Source organism: Biomphalaria glabrata, chromosome 9 (genome assembly GCF_947242115.1).
Source record: "Biomphalaria glabrata chromosome 9, xgBioGlab47.1, whole genome shotgun sequence".
Taxonomy (NCBI): Eukaryota; Metazoa; Mollusca; class Gastropoda; family Planorbidae; genus Biomphalaria; species Biomphalaria glabrata.
In genome coordinates, this window is record NC_074719.1 from 40,561,056 (window position 1) to 40,582,717 (window position 21,662).

The 21,662-nt window shown below is 33.5% G+C and overlaps 1 protein-coding gene across 2 annotated transcripts in view; it reads right to left on the reverse strand.

The window, feature by feature from the left end:
* LOC106062499 (uncharacterized) overlaps positions 1–21,662 on the reverse strand; it is a 134,914-nt gene that overhangs the window by 14,444 nt on the left and 98,808 nt on the right. For both annotated transcript variants that reach the window (XM_056041893.1, XM_056041894.1), the window contains 16 exons: positions 21,059–21,251; positions 20,254–20,397; positions 19,156–19,365; positions 16,871–17,002; positions 15,272–15,391; positions 14,477–14,662; positions 13,332–13,475; positions 12,367–12,478; positions 8,898–9,025; positions 7,922–7,987; positions 7,649–7,801; positions 6,502–6,663; positions 4,640–4,804; positions 3,291–3,316; positions 2,440–2,533; positions 264–458 (listed from right to left, as the gene is read on the reverse strand). In XM_056041893.1, the coding sequence (XP_055897868.1) occupies positions 264–458; positions 2,440–2,533; positions 3,291–3,316; positions 4,640–4,804; positions 6,502–6,663; positions 7,649–7,801; positions 7,922–7,987; positions 8,898–9,025; positions 12,367–12,478; positions 13,332–13,475; positions 14,477–14,662; positions 15,272–15,391; positions 16,871–17,002; positions 19,156–19,365; positions 20,254–20,397; positions 21,059–21,251 (2,230 nt within the window). The remainder of the gene's footprint in view (positions 1–263; positions 459–2,439; positions 2,534–3,290; positions 3,317–4,639; positions 4,805–6,501; positions 6,664–7,648; positions 7,802–7,921; positions 7,988–8,897; positions 9,026–12,366; positions 12,479–13,331; positions 13,476–14,476; positions 14,663–15,271; positions 15,392–16,870; positions 17,003–19,155; positions 19,366–20,253; positions 20,398–21,058; positions 21,252–21,662) is intronic.

The window sequence follows — 21,662 nt, forward strand, 5'->3', positions numbered from 1 at the left end:
TGCCCCATTTAGATCATGCGATCTATAGGGCAGATGATGTTAAGGTCATGTTTCTTTGGCAAATAGTTAATGAACAGGGTGCCATGTGGCCAGCACAATGACAGACCGCCTTTACTTTCCCCGACTAAAGTCAGGTACCCATTAGAATTGGGTGGATCCCAAGCTTCACCGAGATTTGAACCCTAGGTTCTGATGTCAAGCACATAAACGCTCGGCTACCACGACCCCCCACTACATTGTAATACAACTAAAAATCAACGTACTCTCTAAAGCAGCTGATGAAGAGGTCGATGAGGAACAATCCAAGTTGTCCACATTTTTGTTGGAGAGTCCATCACTGTACGTTCCGTTCTCATACACACACCAACAATAGCCTCCAAAGCACTGCTTGTAGCTGTATCCACCTGTCATGCACTGTGGCACATAGGGCCCATACACAAGGGATGTAGGCATGGGAGCTGTTGGACATAACGTTAACCAGTAATGTTAAGTAAATAAATGTTACGTAAATAAGACAACAGTAATATATTTTTAAATATAGTATATGTAACAAGATTTTTTAAACTTTATTTGAAAATTATCCTTCGACCTCATTTGCACACACCTCTGTAAGCTAGTCTTTGGCATCCCTTTAGGTCTGTAAATATGCTGGAGGAAATCGCCCAAGATCTAACAGCCTGGAGACAGATTGTGTGTGCTTGTACCACCTTAGCAAAGTGCAAAAGGACAGAGCCAGTCTAAGACAAGAAAATTACAGAGAAAGCTGCCCTATATGATGGACCTAAAACTGATGCATTCTTATGCATGAACTGTAGCCAAGTTTTCTTCTCCAGAATGGGCTAGTTCATTCACAGCCATTCTGCCCTACTCAAGACAAAACCAAAAAACAGTAATTCATCTGGGTGCATCCATAGTCTTTCAAGAGACAGAGCCAAATATATATATATTATATAGGAGCCCCATACACAATTTCTCTATTATATTTAGATTTTCAGATTAAGGATTTAATATAGCCTTAGATGTGTTTCTAAACCACCTACTTAGCAGCTGTTATACTCAGATTTCCCATGAATCTCAATGAGATTTAGATACCAAACACAGAAAGTAAACTTTAAAATAAAGTAGCTATGAGAGATTTATGTTATTTTATGTCACAATGGATCAGCTTTACCCTTTGCAACTTCTCATGTGACTAAAGAATGATTGACTTTAATAAACCAAATGTATCATTAAGATCAGTGCGGCTTAGCTGACAAAGGCTTCATTTTGTATAATTATGATAAAGCATTTAGGGCAGCTTTTAACCCTTTGACTCTGTAACGACTTTCCCATCCGTGATTTTACATGGCTCTAGTGCTTGAATCAACACTGGCAACATCTGTCCTTTACAATTTCTTTTTTTTTTCTCTCATATATGTTTTTATTGCTGAAATTATTCTTAAAAAGTTTCCCTTTGCTAAACATCAGGAAATTCCTTCTTTCAGTGTGTTTTTACAGAGAAAGATGTTTTTAAAGACTGGAGACTTAAAAAGACTCAATTTTCTATAGATTGAAGTTCTCGATGGGATAATGAACTCAAGAAAATCACTTTGGTTTCTTATAGTTATAATGTTTTTTGTTTGGTGTAATGAACAAATTGTAAAATAAATTTCCATACGGACAATAAAGATTATTATTATTATATTATTATATTATATTATTATTATGTGTTTCAATGGTTTACATATAAAGTTATGTGGAAATATGAATAATATTGTAAAAAAAAATATTTCCATATTTTTTTACTTTGAATCATAATATATTTCTTAGATCTAATAGAGATCTAGAGCTGTAGACTTGTTCACAGTGGTCAGTTTTCATTTTTCCAACAGTAGTTACATGGATAATAGCTCAAAATTTCCATTTTATGTGTTTTAGATGTGTTTTCTTTATAAAATTTTGTGACAAATATGGATAAATATGAAATATTTTTTTTAGATGTCAATAAGGATCATACAATTTGTCCAAGATCAGGTCTAGATCTAGGTCCTAAAGACTTTTTTGCAGTCCCTAATTTTTTATTATAATTTTCAAACAATAATATTAAAATAATTTTTTGCTTTATAAAAACTACTTTGTGCTATAAAAAGGGCATGCATTCCACTTTATAATTCTATTCCAAATATATCATTTTCTAATAACAAACAAAAAAGTTATATAAGTTTAATTAAAGCATTTTTCACAATTTGAAACAACAAAAACATTAATTCCAACTAAATATGGGAAATGACACTAGACTCAGTTAACTCTCTCTCTCCATAATTATTTTCATGTTTCTATGGGATTCTTTATTTCGCTCATTACTATTTCACTAGTCTGTTATGATTAAAGCTTTAAAAACGTTTTGGTTTGTTATCAATCAATGTTCTACTCAAACCTAATTCCCTGCCACTTACTCACCTTTACATGTTGGTTTTAATTCACAATCCATTCCCATCATGCAGTTTTCTTCAAACCCTAAAGTGCACATGTTAGGCGATGTACAGTTGTGTCCCTGTCAACAATGGTTTAAAACAAGCAAAATATAAAAATTGCTTTAAAAAAAAAAAGCTTAACTAAGGAAAGAATGCAAAATCAATGCCTGAGGGGCCATTTAAATCCCAACATACTTTAAGGGACAACATAGTACTAATTCTTAGTTTTATCATCTCTGCCTTAATAGTTCTCAAAATCAAATTTTGTTCCTGTCATAAAAACTATTTTTAGTAATAGTTGTTTATCATGTAAACATACAACTGATAAGAAACAAAAGCTCCAATGTTGAGTTGTTTCATTTATTCTGTTATCTTGTGATCAGTGTGAAAGTCTTAATTAATGTAATGCTATTTCTTGTAGGCCAAATATCATTTAGTGTTCAATGACTTGACACATGGAAAAAAAAAAGTGTCCCCAGGATGACATCCTTTTTTGAAAATCATGTCTCTATCCATTTTAAAAGACAAAGACAATTGTACTTTTTTTTTCGTTCCAATGTTACCAATGGGTAAAAAGTAATATCTGAATTGGAGTTCATAACAATTTTATCATTGTCTCTTTCAGTCAGAACTATAAGCCTGGGCTTGATTCATCAGCAATTTGGAAAGTGACTTTTCACACACAGCTATCTATCACCTCCCTCCCTCCCCCAAGGCCACAGGCAGCAGGTCCTCTCTTACCCATCTTTCCCAAAGTTATTTTTCTCTGCTTTTTGACATATAAAAGTAACTTCTAAAATATATGACACAATATTATTTTTTAAAAATTCAACTTACAACACAAGGGCTGGCTTGTGCATTGCCTGTAAGAAAAATAATAAAATCATAACTACATGCAATTGTCACCTCAAGGTAATCTAATAATAATAATTATAATAATAATTTAATTTATAGAGCACTGTTAACAAACATATTGTAGGCTCAAGGCACTGTGATAACATTGGAAACATAAACACGACAGCTGAAATGACAAACTAATCCAAAAAGTATTGAACAGATAGGTCTTAATGTTATTCTTGAATGTAGTGAAGCAAGTTGTCTGTCTAAGATCATTGGGGAAGTGAGTTCCAAACCTTTGGTTTGTGTACTGAAAAAGCCTGCAAACTGCAACTTTTGAGAGAGAAACATGGCATCACTATAAGCGTTGAGTCCATGGAGCTCATGGTTAAAGATTATTATTTTAATAAAATATCTTAACTCTTTCTCTCCGTTATTATTTAACACGTTCTGATGGAATCAATGTTGGTATCGTCAGTTAGGACACAAAGAGTTAAATCTCTTACATTCAGTAAACTTCTCAGTTTTTTTGTTTTTTTTTTAAACTGCTTACTGTATCTTTGTGTATCACCAACAGGTTTATTGTTATATTACACTCATACAATTACATGCTTCTTCTTTTAACAATAATAATTTCCCCAACAAATGTAATAAACTGATGAAAGAGTTATCAACTTAAATGCAACAAAAAACTTGATAAATTAAACAATGGACACTTCCAACTGTGACTTGCTCCCTCTCCAAAGTCATTTCATAGCAGCTTTACAATAAAAAATGATAAAAAGAAAAACACTCCAGGCCTACTCTTTGAAGAAAGTATTTTGTTTCCACAATCGTTTTAGATTAAAATTCTGATATTATAAATAAATAGAAAAGAGGGTCAGCTGCCAAGAATAGTAATGTTTTTCTTGTGTTGAATCACTCTTTCACTAAAATTTTTACTTGTTATTTATAAATCACAAGTAATTAGAATGTTTTAAGTAGGGGACAAAAGCTTTGAATAGTTGAGTGCTCATATGCATAAAACATATTCAAGTCCTGGTCCTGACATTGAAATTGATACTGGTATTAGGAGTGAAGTCCCTATGTTTATAAAGTTTAAAAAAAAAAAAGCAGGTGTATTCAGAAGGTAAAAGTAAAATAGTTTGCTCTTCAGAAACTGACGATCCAAACTTTTAAAAATGTAAGTTTCAAAGGGGAATTCTCCTGGTATTCCATTTTAATATCAGTCTAAAAGACCAAAGTCTGACACTAAAGTATATATTGATTGATAAAGTAAAACTACAAAAAAAAGTTGTATTGATTAAGCTGATGTGTAATAACTATAAGAATGAGAATTATTAGCTTACAAGTTTGATAACAGGTGTCAGCTGTCGGGAACCTGTTCATGTTACCATCACACATGCCCCAGATAAACAGCTTACAAGTAGATGAGGCCACGTCATAGTACCACTGAGGCATGTAGCCTTTACATGTTCCTGGATCAGGTTGAAGCTGACATCTAACTGGAATACCTGTTGAATGTACGAGCAGCATGAGTGCACTTGATGATTTGAGAATAATTATTTGGTAAGAACCCGAAGATGGCATTGATAATAGCTTTGTAACAAGGAAATAATTTTGCCCACAAATATTCATATTTTAGGACTAAATGAGAACTTAAATAGAGACAGACCTGTGGGAGACAAAGGCTTTGTATCATTAACAATATATAGGTCACAGATGGGTCTGTCATAAGAAAGTTTAGACACTTCCTTAGTCATATTTTCAAAATTGGCCTTGTTACTATTGTATTCGTTTCATTCTTTTCATGACAAAAAAATTAACCCTTTCTGCTGGTGCCCACTTCATCTTAGTAAAGACGACATAGTCCATAATGAAGGGGCAGGAAAGATTTTGTAATGATTGATCAGTGTGGGATCATTCTTAAGCCCGCCAGTTCTGGTTGTAACCAATAGGTCAACAGAACAGTGGTACAGTGCTTGGGAGAGATTTCACCCTTCTAGTATGGAAAACAATGGGAAGAATTGCATTGGTATAGACACATTTTACTGATGATTTCACAAAAATGGTATAAAGGAGAGGCTTCAAAACTGAAAAGCATAGGTGCAGAGTTTCACATGACCTGCATTCAAGTCCCCCCATCTGATGCAGACAAAGTCATTGTTTGCTATGGGTATATTTGCTAGGCGTAAAGAAATATATTTATACAGACAAAAACAAAATATTTTTGTCCCTTTTAAAAAAAAAATACTTGTGCTCCTTGTGAGCAATACCTACACATACAAATAGCATATTAAGGGAGACAGACACTTTAACTGACAATGCAGAAATTTCTTTTTCATCTAGACATGGTTTGCTGGGTTTTGTGGAAAGTTCTTTGACTTTCTCATCATCTGCTTACTGTTTTCTGTTTTATTTCTATTGAGACACATGGACCACTTGAATGAGAACAGAGACATCTTATAGGATAGAGACATGAGATATAAGCATAGTGCAGCAATTAAATTTAGGCAGGCCTACAAATAGGTTGAAGGTGCTTTGATGTAGTTTTAGTACATACAGAATAACCTGCCCAGTGAGCGGCCGAACATACCGGGCTCACATAGGTCTCACCAGCCACATGAAGAGGCATAAAACCCCAGTGCAAAGCCCTCAGCCCCCTGGATGACAAAGTGGTCACCATTGAACCACATTGGACAAACTACATATAGTACTTACAGGTAAAGCTTTTACAGAGGAATAGATTTCAATGTATACTTATGGGAAAAAAATACTTTGAGGTAGAAGAGTTATTTTGGATTGAGAATTTGAAGTAAAGTCATTAGGATATGCTGGCTCTTCAACAGCGGTAGACTTGGACTTTATTTTTTAATATGTTTCAGACGTTTCCTCAGATAAGAAGATTATTAGTTCTTAGTTCAAATCTTTTGCAGGACAGCATGGAATGACATTTGCAGTGGTCAAATTCAGGACCATCATGATGAAAGTTCAAAGGGCATAGCATTCTACACAATCAGGCAAATACCCTGTTAGCATATCTCACCACCTCCACTTATCCCTAGTCCGTTGAACTGTTGGGGCACCACAGATGACTCTGTCATTCTCCATTTCTCTATGTCTTTTGCCCAGATCGGCTCTTCATAAAACAAATTCACAATGGGTCTTCCCAATCATTGTGGAATTTATTTTAAGACTTTAAAAAACTTACTGGTAACTAGAGCTATGCCTGTTGTCATGGAGGATGTTGAGGTTGTGTTCATTTCATCCTCAAGATCATCAAGGTTCATGTTCATGGCCAGCATTGATGTGATGTGGTTCTCCAACACATAGGAAATGACATCATTCCTTTCCTTTTCACAGGTAGTGAACTCTAAAAGGATAGAAAAAAAAAAGGCCATAAGAAGCCCCTTGAAAAAAAAAAAGAATGGCATCAACTGTGTGCTTTTACTCAACAAAGAATAATGAGGACTTTTCTTCCAACCCAGGTTTTGCTGCAGTGATGCAGGATCTTGGAGTATATGGCTTATGGAAATATCATCTCCTGAACAGCTTCATAAACACATGAAGGTTATTTGTGGGAGGCATGGTCAAGAGGCTAAGCATGCTTGAACTTGGCTACCTATGAAGGGGGCTAATGGTTTGACACCCAACTCGAGCAGAGTTGTTTACTGAGCGCCTAAAGGCAGCACAAAAAGCCTTCTCCCAGATGTATAGGCTATAATTAATAATTAATTTACACTGTAGAAACCCTTTATGTGGTTCATAAATATTTTGTTTGTGTGTAATAACTAGAAATAAAAAAACTTCAAAATAGATTTTAAAATTAATATAATGTAATATAATGCTTATTTAACTAACCTCTGTCTAAAGCAATTACAAGAACCTATGCTACTTTGTTGTATAATTTTCCTTTGTGGTTTTGAAATTAGGATTAAATTATAATACAATATTTTTGCTATTAAAAAATATTTTGATTTAATGTTTGTTAGAAAATACTTTTAAATGTGTTTTAAAGGAATATATAACCAGGAAATATTAATACTGTAGCTTAATATAAAAGTTCTTAATTTTTTTTTAAATTAAATTACTCAGACTAAGAATAGTTTTACCAATTGTACAGTAATGACTATTGCTTAAAAATAAAGAATGTTGTATTTGTATCCTGAAATCTTCCATATCATGCAATTAGTTATACATTGTTCCTATGGCTTAAAGACATTGTTTTGGCACGGCAGTAAACAATTATTATTTGAACTTAAAGTTATAGTTTTTTCATTTAAAATTTGACCAATAGCTCAGAACACTACACCCCTACAGACCTAAAGCCCATACAAATGTTGGGAAAAGAAACTTACTTTCTGTACAGTCAACTAATCCTGTTTCATCATAATACTTAACAGTGCAGCCCCCACAGGGATCAATGACACATTGTGCATTGGGATATGCAGCACATGGCTTGTGGCACAGAGCAGCAGGGCAACACTTGGGGCTAGTGCCAGTTTGGCAGACTGGAGACAAATAAATTAAAAATCAGTTATTTTAAAAACATAAGGGACATTAAAAATGAAATATTTATGTAAAAGGCAAAGGCTCATTAAGAAATACATAATAACAATACCAATTCTTACCAGTAATATTTGCTGAAGAAACATCTTTCTTGGCTATATCTGATGCATCCAGTACAGGCACAGATACTGAAGTCCAAAAAAAAAATTAATTTACTTTATAATTTTAGTATTTTTCATTAATTCTGTAATTTGAAACACAGAGATAATATAATGCACATTAAAGGTTTCTAAACAGTTTCATAATGTCTAACAGGTTATAGGTCTTTCAACATAAGAAGAATCCACTTTCTAAAGAATTAAGATAAAGGTCTATTGTTACTATAGCTGGCATTTTGGCAAGTAATGAAGATGAAGCAAAAAAAAAAAATCTATCTTAAGTGTCATTTGAATCTTAATGCTTAAAGAAATGGTCAATTAATATGACACATAGAATATAGAAGCATGAGAGCTGATGAAATCATAATAAATTCCCAGCTTTATTTTAATCTAAGATTCAGGTCCTTGAACTTGGCAGCAATACACTGACACACATGTTCAAATAAGAAGCTTAATATAAGCTTAGTATTAACTGCTTATCTATTATATAAAGCAGAAAGTAATGAGTATGTATGTATGTATGTATGTACTGTATAAAAATGAAAACCGTTTAACCAATCTTGATAAAACTTGGCATAAATGTTCTCTAGATCATGGCAGAGACCCTAATGTATGTTTAATGTCCTTACCACTACCGGTACCAAAGGGCCCTAAAAATAGACAAGAAGTACCTAATTGTATCTCTGTTAAAAGATTAAACTTTTTTTTAACAAATCGGGTAAACCTGTTTTCACAGTATTTTATATTTAATGTCGCTAAACGGGTAAACCCATTTTCACACTTTACTATTATTTTCGTGGCAAAATAAAAAAATGTGAAGGGAATATTCTCCATGTTTAACATAGATCTAAATTCAAACCAGTAGATCAGTAATACCAAAACTAAGACCCGCAGGCTGCTGGTCATACCAGGCTAGTTTTTGTATAAAGCAAAGACTTACTTGTGTTACATGGAGGTGATCCTTTAGTGATAGTGTTCTCTACATAATTGCCTTGAGATGTGACGCACCAACAAATACCAAGAGTAGGCTGACACTGCAGCTTAGACCATGAACCATCTGATTCGCACCTGATGCAATACAAAAATTAAAAATAGACTTTTAAAATAATTATACTGACACCTAATGCACCAACTTTCCTGGATTTACTCATTTTCCAGAAAGAATATTATGTACACTAGGTGTTCTTTTTATTCTCTCTGACAGTCGAAAAAAATTAGAAAATAAGTCCGAAAACAATTTATTAGATGTCACTGCATTTAGAATACATCATGAGCCCAGGTTTGTAGGCTTTAGGGTAAAATAATATTTAGAAAAAAGTATTTCCTAGAGATTACTCAGTTTTCTGGTTTTTAGAAACTGTGGCCAAGAAAATGGTAGAAAGTCACAAAGTTAATTGTTCAACCATATTTCAAATATTGTTATCAAAGATGTTATTAGCTGGTATTTTATTTAGTGTTTTACAAAAAATGTTATGAAAACTTTGAATTAAAATGGGTGAGAGACAAATTTAAAATAGTTATGAAAGCACCATTATTTCTCCAAGAATCAATTGTCAAAACTTTAATTTCTTGGTCTGAGCTAATTATAGATCACTTTTTTTTTCACTTCATAAAAACATATCTAACTCATTCTGTATCTCAACACAGTCAATAGTAAAAGTAATGTTCACCCCGTCAGAACTTGCAATCTATAGGGCAGATGATGGATGTTAAGGTCATCTGTTTCTTTGGCCAATGGTTAATGAGTAGGGAGTCATGTGGCTAGAACAATGACCAGCCACCTTTACTTTCCCCTAACTTAAGTCAGGTACCCATTAGAGTTTGGTGGACTCAAGGGCGCCCTAAAAATCCCAAAATTCAAAATCCCAGTCTTTATCAACATTCGAACCCAGGACTCCCAATTTGGAAGCAACGCACTCTTCCAAAATAATCAATAGAATAATAATTAGGCATAGTCCGAGTCTGAGAAAAATGAAGAATTCAGCGATAACTCAGCTACTGATTTTGTTACAATTGACTCTGACAAAGCTGTTATCTAATTGCCTATTAACATTCTATAGAGCAGTGGTCTTCAACGGGGGCGATATCGCCCCCTAGGGGGCGTTTTTGAGATTTTGGGGGGCGCTGAGAGCCAAAGGGGCGGTAGGGGGGCGCTGGGCACAAAATGGGGCGGTAAGGGGGCGCTGGGCATAAAGGCGGAAAGAAGAAACTAAAGGTGCTCTGAAACAGAACAAATTTAAAAATTCTTCAACATTAAAGCTGGGAAACTGAATATAGACAAATTATAGTTAACTTGCTTCTAATTTAATTTTTTCTATTTTTAAATTCTTACTTCTTTTACTATGATCGGAGAGTATTTATTGTCCTTGGATCTTGCGCGTATAAACGTTTAAGATTTGATCAACAAACTAGGTAATACGCCTTTTAGATTATATCTAGATATGTTAATATATTGATATTAAAATATTAATTGCAAAAAACATTAAAGGTAACATTTAATAGAATAATTTAACTTTTTAAAAACAAAAAACATTGATTAAATATTTTTACGAAAACTCACTGGGATGTCATGTAATATTTCCTTGAGATTTAGTGAATTGCCACTAGAAAAAAAGTAAGTTCTACTTTGATGGCATTTTCAGATGATTATAAATGACAATTATTAAACATCTGTTACTGACTTTCAAATTGAGTTGCATGAAAAAATAGATTTACAAAACTATGTCTTCAGTAAAAAGAATGTAAACATAGGAGGCACACAGTGGCGTAGCTATGGGGGGGGGGGGAAATTGAAAATCCCCCGGGCACCCATTTAAGGGGGGCCCAAATTAGTGCTTTTTAAATTAATTTAATTAAATATTAGCAAAATGCAGCGGCCCCCAAAGATGTCAAGCCCCTTGGACCCAAAACGATGGAAATTCCTAGCTACGCCCCTGGAGGCACAACAGAGATGTGGCTGCATTTAAATGTTTCAGTAAAATTCCAAAACTGTGGTCGAAATCGGAATTATGTTTTAGCTTTTCAACATACATGGGTAACCTAAATTTAGTGCGTAACAAAGTTAATGAATAAGCAAAGAAAGAGACTGGATGTACCCACTAGAGGAGACCTTCGCCTTGCTTGGCTAACTTAAAGCTTGAAATTTCTAATATTGTCAGACTGCAGGCACAAGGTTACCAATAGCTTAATTTCATTTTGTATTGAATTCAGCAATAATAATATTTATATTAAAAAGTAAAACTAAATTTACAATGAAACCTAAAAACAGTAGGCCCTAATATTCCAAAATTTTAGCGGAGACTATTCTTAGGATTTGAAAGAAAGTCTTTACAATTAATTTTTGTGTGTAATCACTGCAAATTATTTGCCATAATTTTTGCTTAATGATAATATTGCCTGTTTTTGCCTTTAATTCCGAAGAGTCCAGTGTTTCACATAACTAAGCAAACCCAACTGCGACCTACATATTTTCCCGAATTTTATGCAGACAAAGCCGTTGTATGCTGGCTTTTCTTTGAGTATCAAATGTTTGTCCCGCAGTTCTTGTAAGTGCTCTCGAACTGTTTCTCTCAGAGGCTATCTGCTGACAGAGAATACTGCCAGGTACTTTCCTCTATGCCATTAAGAGCGAAATGGCGCCTGAATACATCTTTATAGCACTCACGGGGGAGGGGGACACCTCTGTAACTCAGTCCTCCTCAAAGCTTATCAGTCATAGGCCAAGGAGTTCACAACAATCGCCTTTGGCACGCGGTCGTCTCCCAAGCGGGATAAGTGTTATTGACAGCATAAAAATTAATTGATAGATGATATTTTGTTCAAATTTGCCTTCTTACGCTTCTTTATAACTGTTTTTCCTAGAGGGGGGCGCTGGCGAATTTTTGTAAAGAAAAATTTCGAAAAGGGGGCGGTAGGCCAAAAAAGGTTGAAGACCACTGCTATAGAGTAATTGATATACACACAAAATAATATTCATCTCATTCTGCTGATTAAACAAAACATACTAGCATCTTAAGGCAGGCAGTATATAGGGCCAAAATTGTTTGTTGCCTTCCTTAGAGCCTGCTTACTACTTTATTAACTTGGCTAATGTTAGTTTCCCATTTCAAGCAGGATTTTAGCTTTGAGTTAACTAATCATGACATAAGGATAGTAATTTTTTCATATCAACCTATCTGGTAATCATTTTTGTATTATATGTCAATTACAAACTAATTTTTGTTAAATTGTTGAAAAATCCTTTTATTTCTGTTAAAATAAATATTGCTCAGAATTATTCTTTAATAAGGAAATTATTCATACAATTAAAAAGAAAAAAAAATTGTTCAGTATAAGTTAACGGATGTAGAAAAATGTGGGATTTCAAAAAACTAGTTTTTAAGGTACTCTGCAATATTCTAAATACTTACCTGGGAATATGGGTAACGTCACATCCTCTGGGATCTTTGTCTGTGACATTGAGATTCATCTTGATCTTAACTTGCGTTTGCCTGGCTACACAATCAGAAGTATTGCTGCTGACTAAAACAAACAAACAAAGCTAAAAAGAAACCATCTCTGTGACATAAAGTAGTGGACTATAACTATCAGGCACACCAAATGGATTATCATAAGAAACAAAGGAACATCTCTTGAATTAAATGAGCTAATAGTTAAACAAAGTGACTAATTAATATGTTTAGGGTTCCCAGAGAAACTAGAATAATGAATTGTGAGATAGAAGTTAGTTAATGTTTGTTCAAATAATCTTTTTAATGTTAAACTTTTTTATTTCTCTTTTTTTTTGGAGTATGAGAGTGATTTTTGTTTGTTTTAGTTATGGGTTGCAGGAACAACGTGTTTTTTTTTAAAAAGACAACATTGTGTTAGTAGTTCCTCTTTTTTAGTTTATTTCCAGGGACCCAAAAAAATGTTAATAATACAATTTCTAAGTGCATTTGTTCATCTTTCATGAAATTTGAAGTGATTAAATGTGTTTAGTTTTGTCATTTTTTAAGATTTCTGGATTAAATGTTTAATTAAAAGGTTAAATATTTCAGTATATCAATTTTTAATGAATTTGTTATATATTTTTCCTTTCCTCAGTTTAAAATTCATGAAAAAACAATTCTTGAATTTATTTTATTTATTATACTTTTGTAGCCCATTCATTTTCCTTTAAAATAAAATAAAATATGTTAGGTAATTTAATAAAATAAAAAAGTTACATTTGCTTTAGTAGCTCTACCATCCTTGAAAATTTGTGTTCATCCTGGAAAACTCCAATTTTTTTTATCAAAATAATTTGCACTGAAGGAGTAAATGCATGATAAAAAAGAGTGTGAATACCAAGAGTTAGAAGTATAATTAAGCATAGAAATGTAATGAAATATACCTGCAGGAAGAACACATTGAAATCCACAGCCTGTAGAACAACAGATCTTTTTTCCTGGGCATTCACCATCAGCTGAGCATTGGTTGCCACAGGAGCTGATAGACCCTATCTTTATAGCAGGACACTCACCAACTTTACAACGACCTAAGGGGAAATATGAACAATTATAAAAAATAAATAAAAATGTACAGTGGTAAAGCTACTAAGATTATTATGTAGCTCAGCCAATGACTCCACAAAACACAAAGATACAAGAGAATTATACAACAGAAATGTTTATTTGTGAGTGATCTAATATACATTGCTTATCGTATACAATTGAAATAGTGCTTTCATCATTGATAAACTTAAAAATAACATAATCTGTTATATTTTTATTAGTTGTAGAAACATTGGTTCACAAACCCTCTTTAATATCATTTAAAAAATTGATATAAGCAAAAATAATGTCCTGTACATCTAGCAGACTACATAGGAGTTGGGCATCATCCAACCCTGTGGCACTACAGCCCATGGAGGGCTCTGGCCTGCTTCAACACGTCCTTCCATTCAGATCTCTCCTGGGCCCTTCGTCTCCACGCCCTAACCCCAAGCTGTTGCAGATCTGTTGGGCATCATACCAATTCTAAAATTCAAAATCCCAATCATCACTGAGATTTGAAACTGAGACTTGTCAGTTCAGAGGCTAAGCACTTTACCATTCAACCATCATGCACCCTATAATTAAGCTACTTTTAAATAAACAAAGTTCTAATAAGCTCCCAAATGAAAAATCTAAAACTATGTTACATTGACCAATACTGATTCACTTTAATTAGTGGAAATATCTGGTTGGATTACGATCAGAATAAATGTCTTTACAACCATATTCAGAGATACTTAAGGAACCATAAGTAATCAGAATTAATTTAATGGCTGAATAAAGCATACAATTGTAATGAAGTCTGATTGCATACAAGATATACAAAACAAAACAACACAACAATGTCAGACTTTCTAATAAATGCATTTATCTACTTGATCAGGGTTAGAAAATGTTTATACATGCACTTACTACAATCAGCCATCTTCAAGGGTCATCTTATCACTGAGCTTATATGTTAAACATACATAAAGAAGTCCTGAATACATGGGCCCTGAATTACCTTTCTTTCCACAAGATGTGCAGCAGTCGTCCAAGCTGGCAAAGTTGTTAAACTCTGGCTGGCATCCACTGTAGTTAAACTTCTGGCACATCTGGGAGGTGGAGTTGTAGAAATATCTTTCTTCTGGGGTAGCACAATTCTCACCTAATACAGGTGGAACTGAGCAAAAGTCTGAATCTTCTTCACCTTGAAGTATGCACATTAAATAACCATTAGACAAGTATAGAACTATAATTTAAAAATATAAGCAACAGATTTGGTTTTGATTTGCATGTTTATTGTTTTACATTTTGGTTCAAAGCAATTATTCAAACAAAGGTTTGTAAACAAATAGGGCAAAAGATATTGCTATAGGTCTGCATTTGTGTGTGTTAAATTGTATGCACAACAGAAAAAGGTTTTCCTTTTTTTTTACCTGGGAGAAAAATGATCATTAGTGTGGGATGATTTTTCTTGATTGATAAATATTTGAAATGATAATATTCTGAAAATGCTGAGCTGATTTTTTTTTTAATTTCATACTGTCACAAACAATAACTGAGTACTAGCTAGTACATAGGCATCTTGATGGTTCCAGGTTCAAACCTGCCCACTGCCATCCCCCATCATCCTGCAGGAGGTTTTGGCTTTGACATAATTATCTGAAGGAAAAAGTAAGGGATTCTAGGATTCATGGGCCAAAAGTACATGTGGAGGAGCCTTATAATGTGGGTGTAAGACAGAACAAGTATCAGGGAGTGTATATACATTAAATGTGTGTATACCATACATAAAAACACAATTTTAAATTATTACCATTATAATTTAAGCAGCAAAATCCATTATTGCAATAGAGTCCTTTCCCACATGGTGTGCTAGCACTACACTGACCACGAGACTGACCAAGAGGACATTTTAAATTCTTGTTGGATTCATCTGTAGAAAAATATATATTTTGAACTTAAACAATCTATATAGATTATGATATTAATACTCCACATCAAGATTTTGCAATAATGTTGCTTATTTTCCTTTTATTTTTTAAACATAAGTTATTAACTTCTTGGTCTGTGTAAAAATCTTTTAAGTGGAATATCAATTCAATTTTTAACACTTGATCTGTTTTTTTCAAACATAATAGGCCTAGGCATAAAGGAAAGTAGCTGGCAGCAGATGCTAGCCTTTGAAAGAGAAAGAGAGCTGCAGGACACACAATTGAGACCAAAAGAAAAGCCTTATTGAAGACAGACACAGAAGACAAAAAGAAAACTTAAATAGAACACTGGCAGACTACATCTTTGTCTGCATGAAATGCATAAAAATGTGCAGGTCACCATTGCATAGGGGTAGTCATGTGAAACACTGCTATCATCCTTACTCTTTGAAATTGAAGACATCGCCATTATTAATAAAAATAATAATAATAATAGTACAGACTACCTCTTGAGAATCTTGATTAAAAGATTGAAAATTCATTTATTTCGCTAATAATACAATAATAACAATCTTCATTATCCATGAGAAAATTCTTTTACAATTGTGCATTACACATAACAATACACTATGAGAGCAAATAATTTATACAATAGCACACCAAATATAAGTTCAATCCCCAGTTTCTCTCAAATTCATGAAATTTACATCAGTAAATTAAATATTAAATATATGTCATCAAAACCTATTGTTGATTTCTTTTTATAAATATCAACCATTACGATATCTCCCAAGAATGTCATTGTTAATGTTGTTAACAGAACTACAGAACTATAAATAAATTGTCTATAGTTTGGTATGTTTAAAAAAAAAAATTTTTATGTCTAATCAAAAGAATACATCTGATTAAATTATTGACATTGTATTGATCATTTTGACATGGTTGCTTTTTATTTAAATGACCAAAATCATATTAATTGCCTTTGTAAACCAGTCAACATATACCTTGTTCAAAACCTTTTTTTTAATAATTAGAATATTATGTATTAAAAGTATGCACAATGTCATAAGATATGTATAAGAGCCGTGGTCAAGAGGCTAAGTACGCCTTAACTTGGCTTGTCTTGGCTGCCTATGAAGGGGGCTCAAGGTTCAACACCTGACTCGAGCAGAGTTGTGTTTACTGAGCGCCTAAAGGCAGCCTGGACAAAACTTCTCCCAGATACCCCCTCTCCTCCACTGATCCACAAAAGAGATTGGACCATAGCGCCCTGAGCATTCTATGAGCATGACAGTAGCGCTTAATAAAATCTATAATAATTTTAAAAAAAGAGAAAAAAATTTTTATCCATCCTTCCCCTATATAGATTAGAAGTCCCTAACATGCATGAATAGATTGACAGGTAAGATATAATTATCATCTGTTAAGAAGGAACAGTTGTGATAAGATAAAATTGATATTGAATCCTAAGAAAAGCTTACCCACTGCCGGGACACATTGCCTGGCACAGTTGATCTTGCAGCACTTTTGAGCCAGGCCACAGTCCACGTCTGATGAACACTGGTCTTTACACTGGCCTCTTGCAACTGAAACTTTGTCACTAGGGCAGGAACCTGACAGAGCAGATAAAAGAATTAGGTCAACACACAGACCTAGCAATCAAACTATTCATCTGATTTGTAATGCATCCAAACATAGAAACTTATGCTTGGAGATGATAAAGTAAGACTTTGGTAGGGAAACAGCACTTAGCGTTTCTGTTTTACTGGTACAATAAGGGTTGTGACATCTTAAAAGCAATAGTGTCCAAATGTATATAATTCATTTCCTTGGATGCATCAGAATAAGTTCTTGGGAAGGGTTACCAGATGTTCAGCAAAAGGTGGACATATTTTGTCACATATCTAGCAACAATTCATCTATAGTGTGAAAATACCTGGCTTTTGAATCTTTTTCCACATGTATATTGTGTGAATGACTTACTAGAAAGTCATTTAGTCGAAGAAATATGATACTTTATAAAGAAGTGTTACAGCTTTTAATTTCCTAATGAATTTCATCAAATACATGTTTAAAGTTGTCTTCTTCATAAGGCTTTGTCCACATTTTTGCTCTCTCATAGATGTGTAAGTGTCTGGTAACCCAATCAAGGAGTGAGTCACTGGTTGGGGGAGAATATGTTATTCTACATGACCCCAAAGCCTAGATCTTGCCTCTATATCAGCTAAAACACTGTCAACACAGTAGATATCATTCTCATTCACAGTTATTTTAAAAATAAGATGGACTTATAAGTGCACAGTGAAAAGTTAAAATAATAATAAGGCTAGTCTTCGAGTCCGAAGATTAGTGAGGAATGCAGTATTTCCCATGGCTGCGCAGTCCTAGCTGTGACATACTTATTTTGCCACATCCAGGGCATGCATAACCATTGTCCGCAGGTGGTCGATTTAGATTTTCTTTTCGCTGTCTGCATTTGTCCTCGGCAGCAGATTTTCTTTTGGTGTCAAATGTGTATCCTGCATTTCCAAGGGGCGCCTCTGTTACGTTGACCACCTTTTAGCTCACCATAAAAAACTGCCTTTGGCATACGTTGTGTCACAGATAAAATAGTGTTCTTAGTGTACTGTATTCTATTTAATGTGTATTGGTTTAACTTAGAGCATAAAAGCATAAAAATACTAACGTTACTTATCAGATGACTGGAAGTATGGGTGAAAGGGTAAAATGAGATTTTAGTTGGTGAGACAGTCAGTAAGAGAGTCAATTGTCATCCATCAAGGATTCAAGACATGGTTTGTAGGGTTAAGATGTCATTTTAGACTGAGAGCAGTAACCATATAGCTATAAGGAAGTCATTATATTTAAGCTATAAAGTCAGTATCCATGTAGCTATGAAGAAGTCATTATATTGAAGTTATAAAGTCAGTAACCATGTAGCTTTAAGGAAGTCAATATATTTTAGCTATATAGTAATTAACCATATAGCTATAAGGAAGTCATTATATTGAAGTTATAAAGTCATTAACCAGGTAGCTATAAGGAAGTCAATATATTTAAGCTATAAAGTCAGTATCCATGTAGCTATGAAGAAGTCATTATATTGAAGTTATAAAGTCAGTAACCATGTAGCTTTAAGGAAGTTAATATATTTAAGCTATAAAGTCATTAACCATATAGCTATAAGGAAGTCATTATATTGAAGTTATAAAGTCATTAACCATATAGCTATAAAGAAGTCATTAAATGAAGTTATAAAGTCATTAACCATGTAGCTATAAAGAAGGAATTGTATTGAAGTTAAAAAGTCATTAATTATATAAGCATTTCTTAGAAGGTCAAACTATGAAGTATTTTACAGTGTGCATAAACAAAATTATTTTTTACTTTGGAATTTGTATCCATACCAGTCATAGATCATGTGTATGAATTGTATAAATTATCTTCTGGAATATAGTAATTCTCATTATATTTGGAATTATCTTTCAGCATTGATACATTTCCATCAACTATATATTATTGTTAATAAACATTGCATGTGATTATGCACTGAAGAATTCAGTTTATTGTATGTCACTATAAGTAGTTCCACTAGCTGTAGTCTCCTAACTGTACACACTTCAAAGAATGGATATGCCTACAAATATTAGATGTTAATGATAACAATTATCACTTATGAATAGATTTGGTCAATCTGTTTTGAATAAAAACAGTATTTTTAAAAAGTTGATATCATTACAAGTTAAAAGATAACAAAATTCATTACCAGGACGCATGTTGGGGTTCTTAATGCATTGAGCAGCGCAGTTATCTACTGTTAAAAAGTTGTTGGGGTTCCCAGCACAACCTTTAAATGTAAACGTCTGACAAGTTTTAGTGGTAGCATTGTAATAATATCTAGTAGAGTTGGTGGATGAACAAGCCTCAGAGTTTGAGGGTCCCACATCCAAGGTTAAATTGCAGATGCTGTCCAAGGCTGTAAATAAACAAATCATTAAGTCAGGTAAACATTTGTTAAGTTTTTAAGTTTGCGAATTTGAATCAAAAAGATCCTGCAGTGAAATAAAATAGGATACATTTTATTCTGGCTTGGATTGAACAAAAAATTAAGTTGGATATAAATATTGTATAGGATTATAACATTGCCAGTATTTTTTTTATCTTGCGTAAATAACAATACATTTTATAGATGTGTCCATGCATTGGCATCCTTTTGTTTTATCAAAAGAGTTAATGTAAGCATCCTACCATAAGTAACAAGACACTATTCACACAGATTTTATTTTATAGAATATGGACATATTAAACATGGACTCAGATGAGGAGACACCATTACAGACGAAATGTCACAGGTTTTTTTTTTGTAAGGTCTGTTACAATGTACAATAATTACAAACATTCTAATATTACTTTAATGCTGAACCTAAATAATAATTATTTTACATTTTATGATTTCTTAATAAAATTTTAGAAGTTTAGAAATGTGTTTAATGACCAGGAATATTCCTTTTAAAGGATTAGTAAAATAAAAATGTTTGATAGATAGATGATCTCTTTCCATGCATCCAACATTCGTCTATTCACAAAATTTAAAAAAAATCATCCCGTTGATTAGACTCTAGAATATAAAATATAAATCTGAGTCCATGATTAATATGTCCATATTCTATGTAATATAATTTGTGTGAATAGTGTCTTATTACTTTTGTTACTCTAAAATACAGATCAATTTTTGACTTCATTTTTATTTCTTTTAATGCTGCAAGCTATTAAAAACTAGTATTAAAACTATACTAAAATTATTTTCAAGATAGCTGCCTGTTTAATGGTATTCACTTCCAAGTCAAAAACAGCTCTAACTCACCTTCTGCAGTAGGGCAGTAGAACATCCGACCATATCTGCTGCGCTTGCAGACATAACCTTCAGGAGTTTTCAAGCTGCTGTTACAAGTCTGTGGATTTCCACTATCATCAGACAAGGGATTGCCGATCGGACACATTGAGTTCTCTAGCAAACAAAAATTAACGCAATGAATGTATGATGTTAAAAAAAAGTTGCAATAACGTGTATTTCTTTCTTTCATCACAATGACATAGATCTTGAGAGAAGGAAAGATTATAGGAGAAACTAGGTTAAAATCCACTTCATTTTCAAAATCAAAACATAAACAGTTTTGTGTGTTTTATAACTAAATTTGTTGACTAAGTCTTAAAGTGCAGCATTACCATAAGGTCTTCATCTCAAAAACAAGAATTTATAGTATTTTTATCCCCCTCAGCTTAAGCATCAAAGAATACATGGTACTCAATTGCCATATGACACATTCCACTGCTCAGAGAAACAGGTAAGCTCAACATTGAATTCTAGAAAATGTTAATGCTCTATTTTCACCAAGAGGTAGTTCCAGTGTAATGACTATTTCTTTAAATATTGCTTAATGAAATGAGAAATATATATATATATTTTGATGGGCTACAACCCTCCCAAAATTCCTTTTCTTCCCATAAAAAATGTCAGATGGGCATAGGAAAGTTATCAAAATCAGATCTCAGACTTCACTGGCAATTTGAATAGGAGACCTTTTGGTTGAGAAGACAAACTTTACCACTCTGCCATGACATAATGTAAAATGTAGCACAACTGAAAGATATTTAAATAACATATTTACTTCCACAGAAAGGTTGGCCCAATGTGGCTGATATCCTGGTGCCCAGAATTTCTTGACCGTTCTGATCCACACAAAAGCACTCAGTGTCATTGACATAAGACATGCTGGGAAAGGAGAGGTAGTGGACACACTGGGTGGGCGAGTAGTCTCCATTGGGCAGACAATTGTAATCGGTCACTGTAAATGGTTCAGTCTGAGGAATAACACAGCAAACCATATACTACTCAAAATACAAGATCAAAATAATGAAGTAAAAAACACAATAACGGCAATCTGCCATGTCTACTCCAATAGGATAATTAGCATTTACAATTGTCTATACCAGGGCCAAGGCTTCTCACACTCATTTGCAATCCATCCATCATCATTTTCTTGATAAAACATCTTGCAATCCATCCATAATCATTTTCTTGATGAAACATCTTAAATTTATAAAATGTTAATGTCTGATACTTATTTAAGTGTCAGCCAAGGCAAGTTGGCGCCTAAGAAGAGAGCACCTGGTTGCATGGGGCCTCAGAACCAGACAGCTGGAGGTCACTCACGAAGGCCGCGGGATACACATTTGAGACCAAAAGAAAATCTGCTGCCGAGGACAAATGAA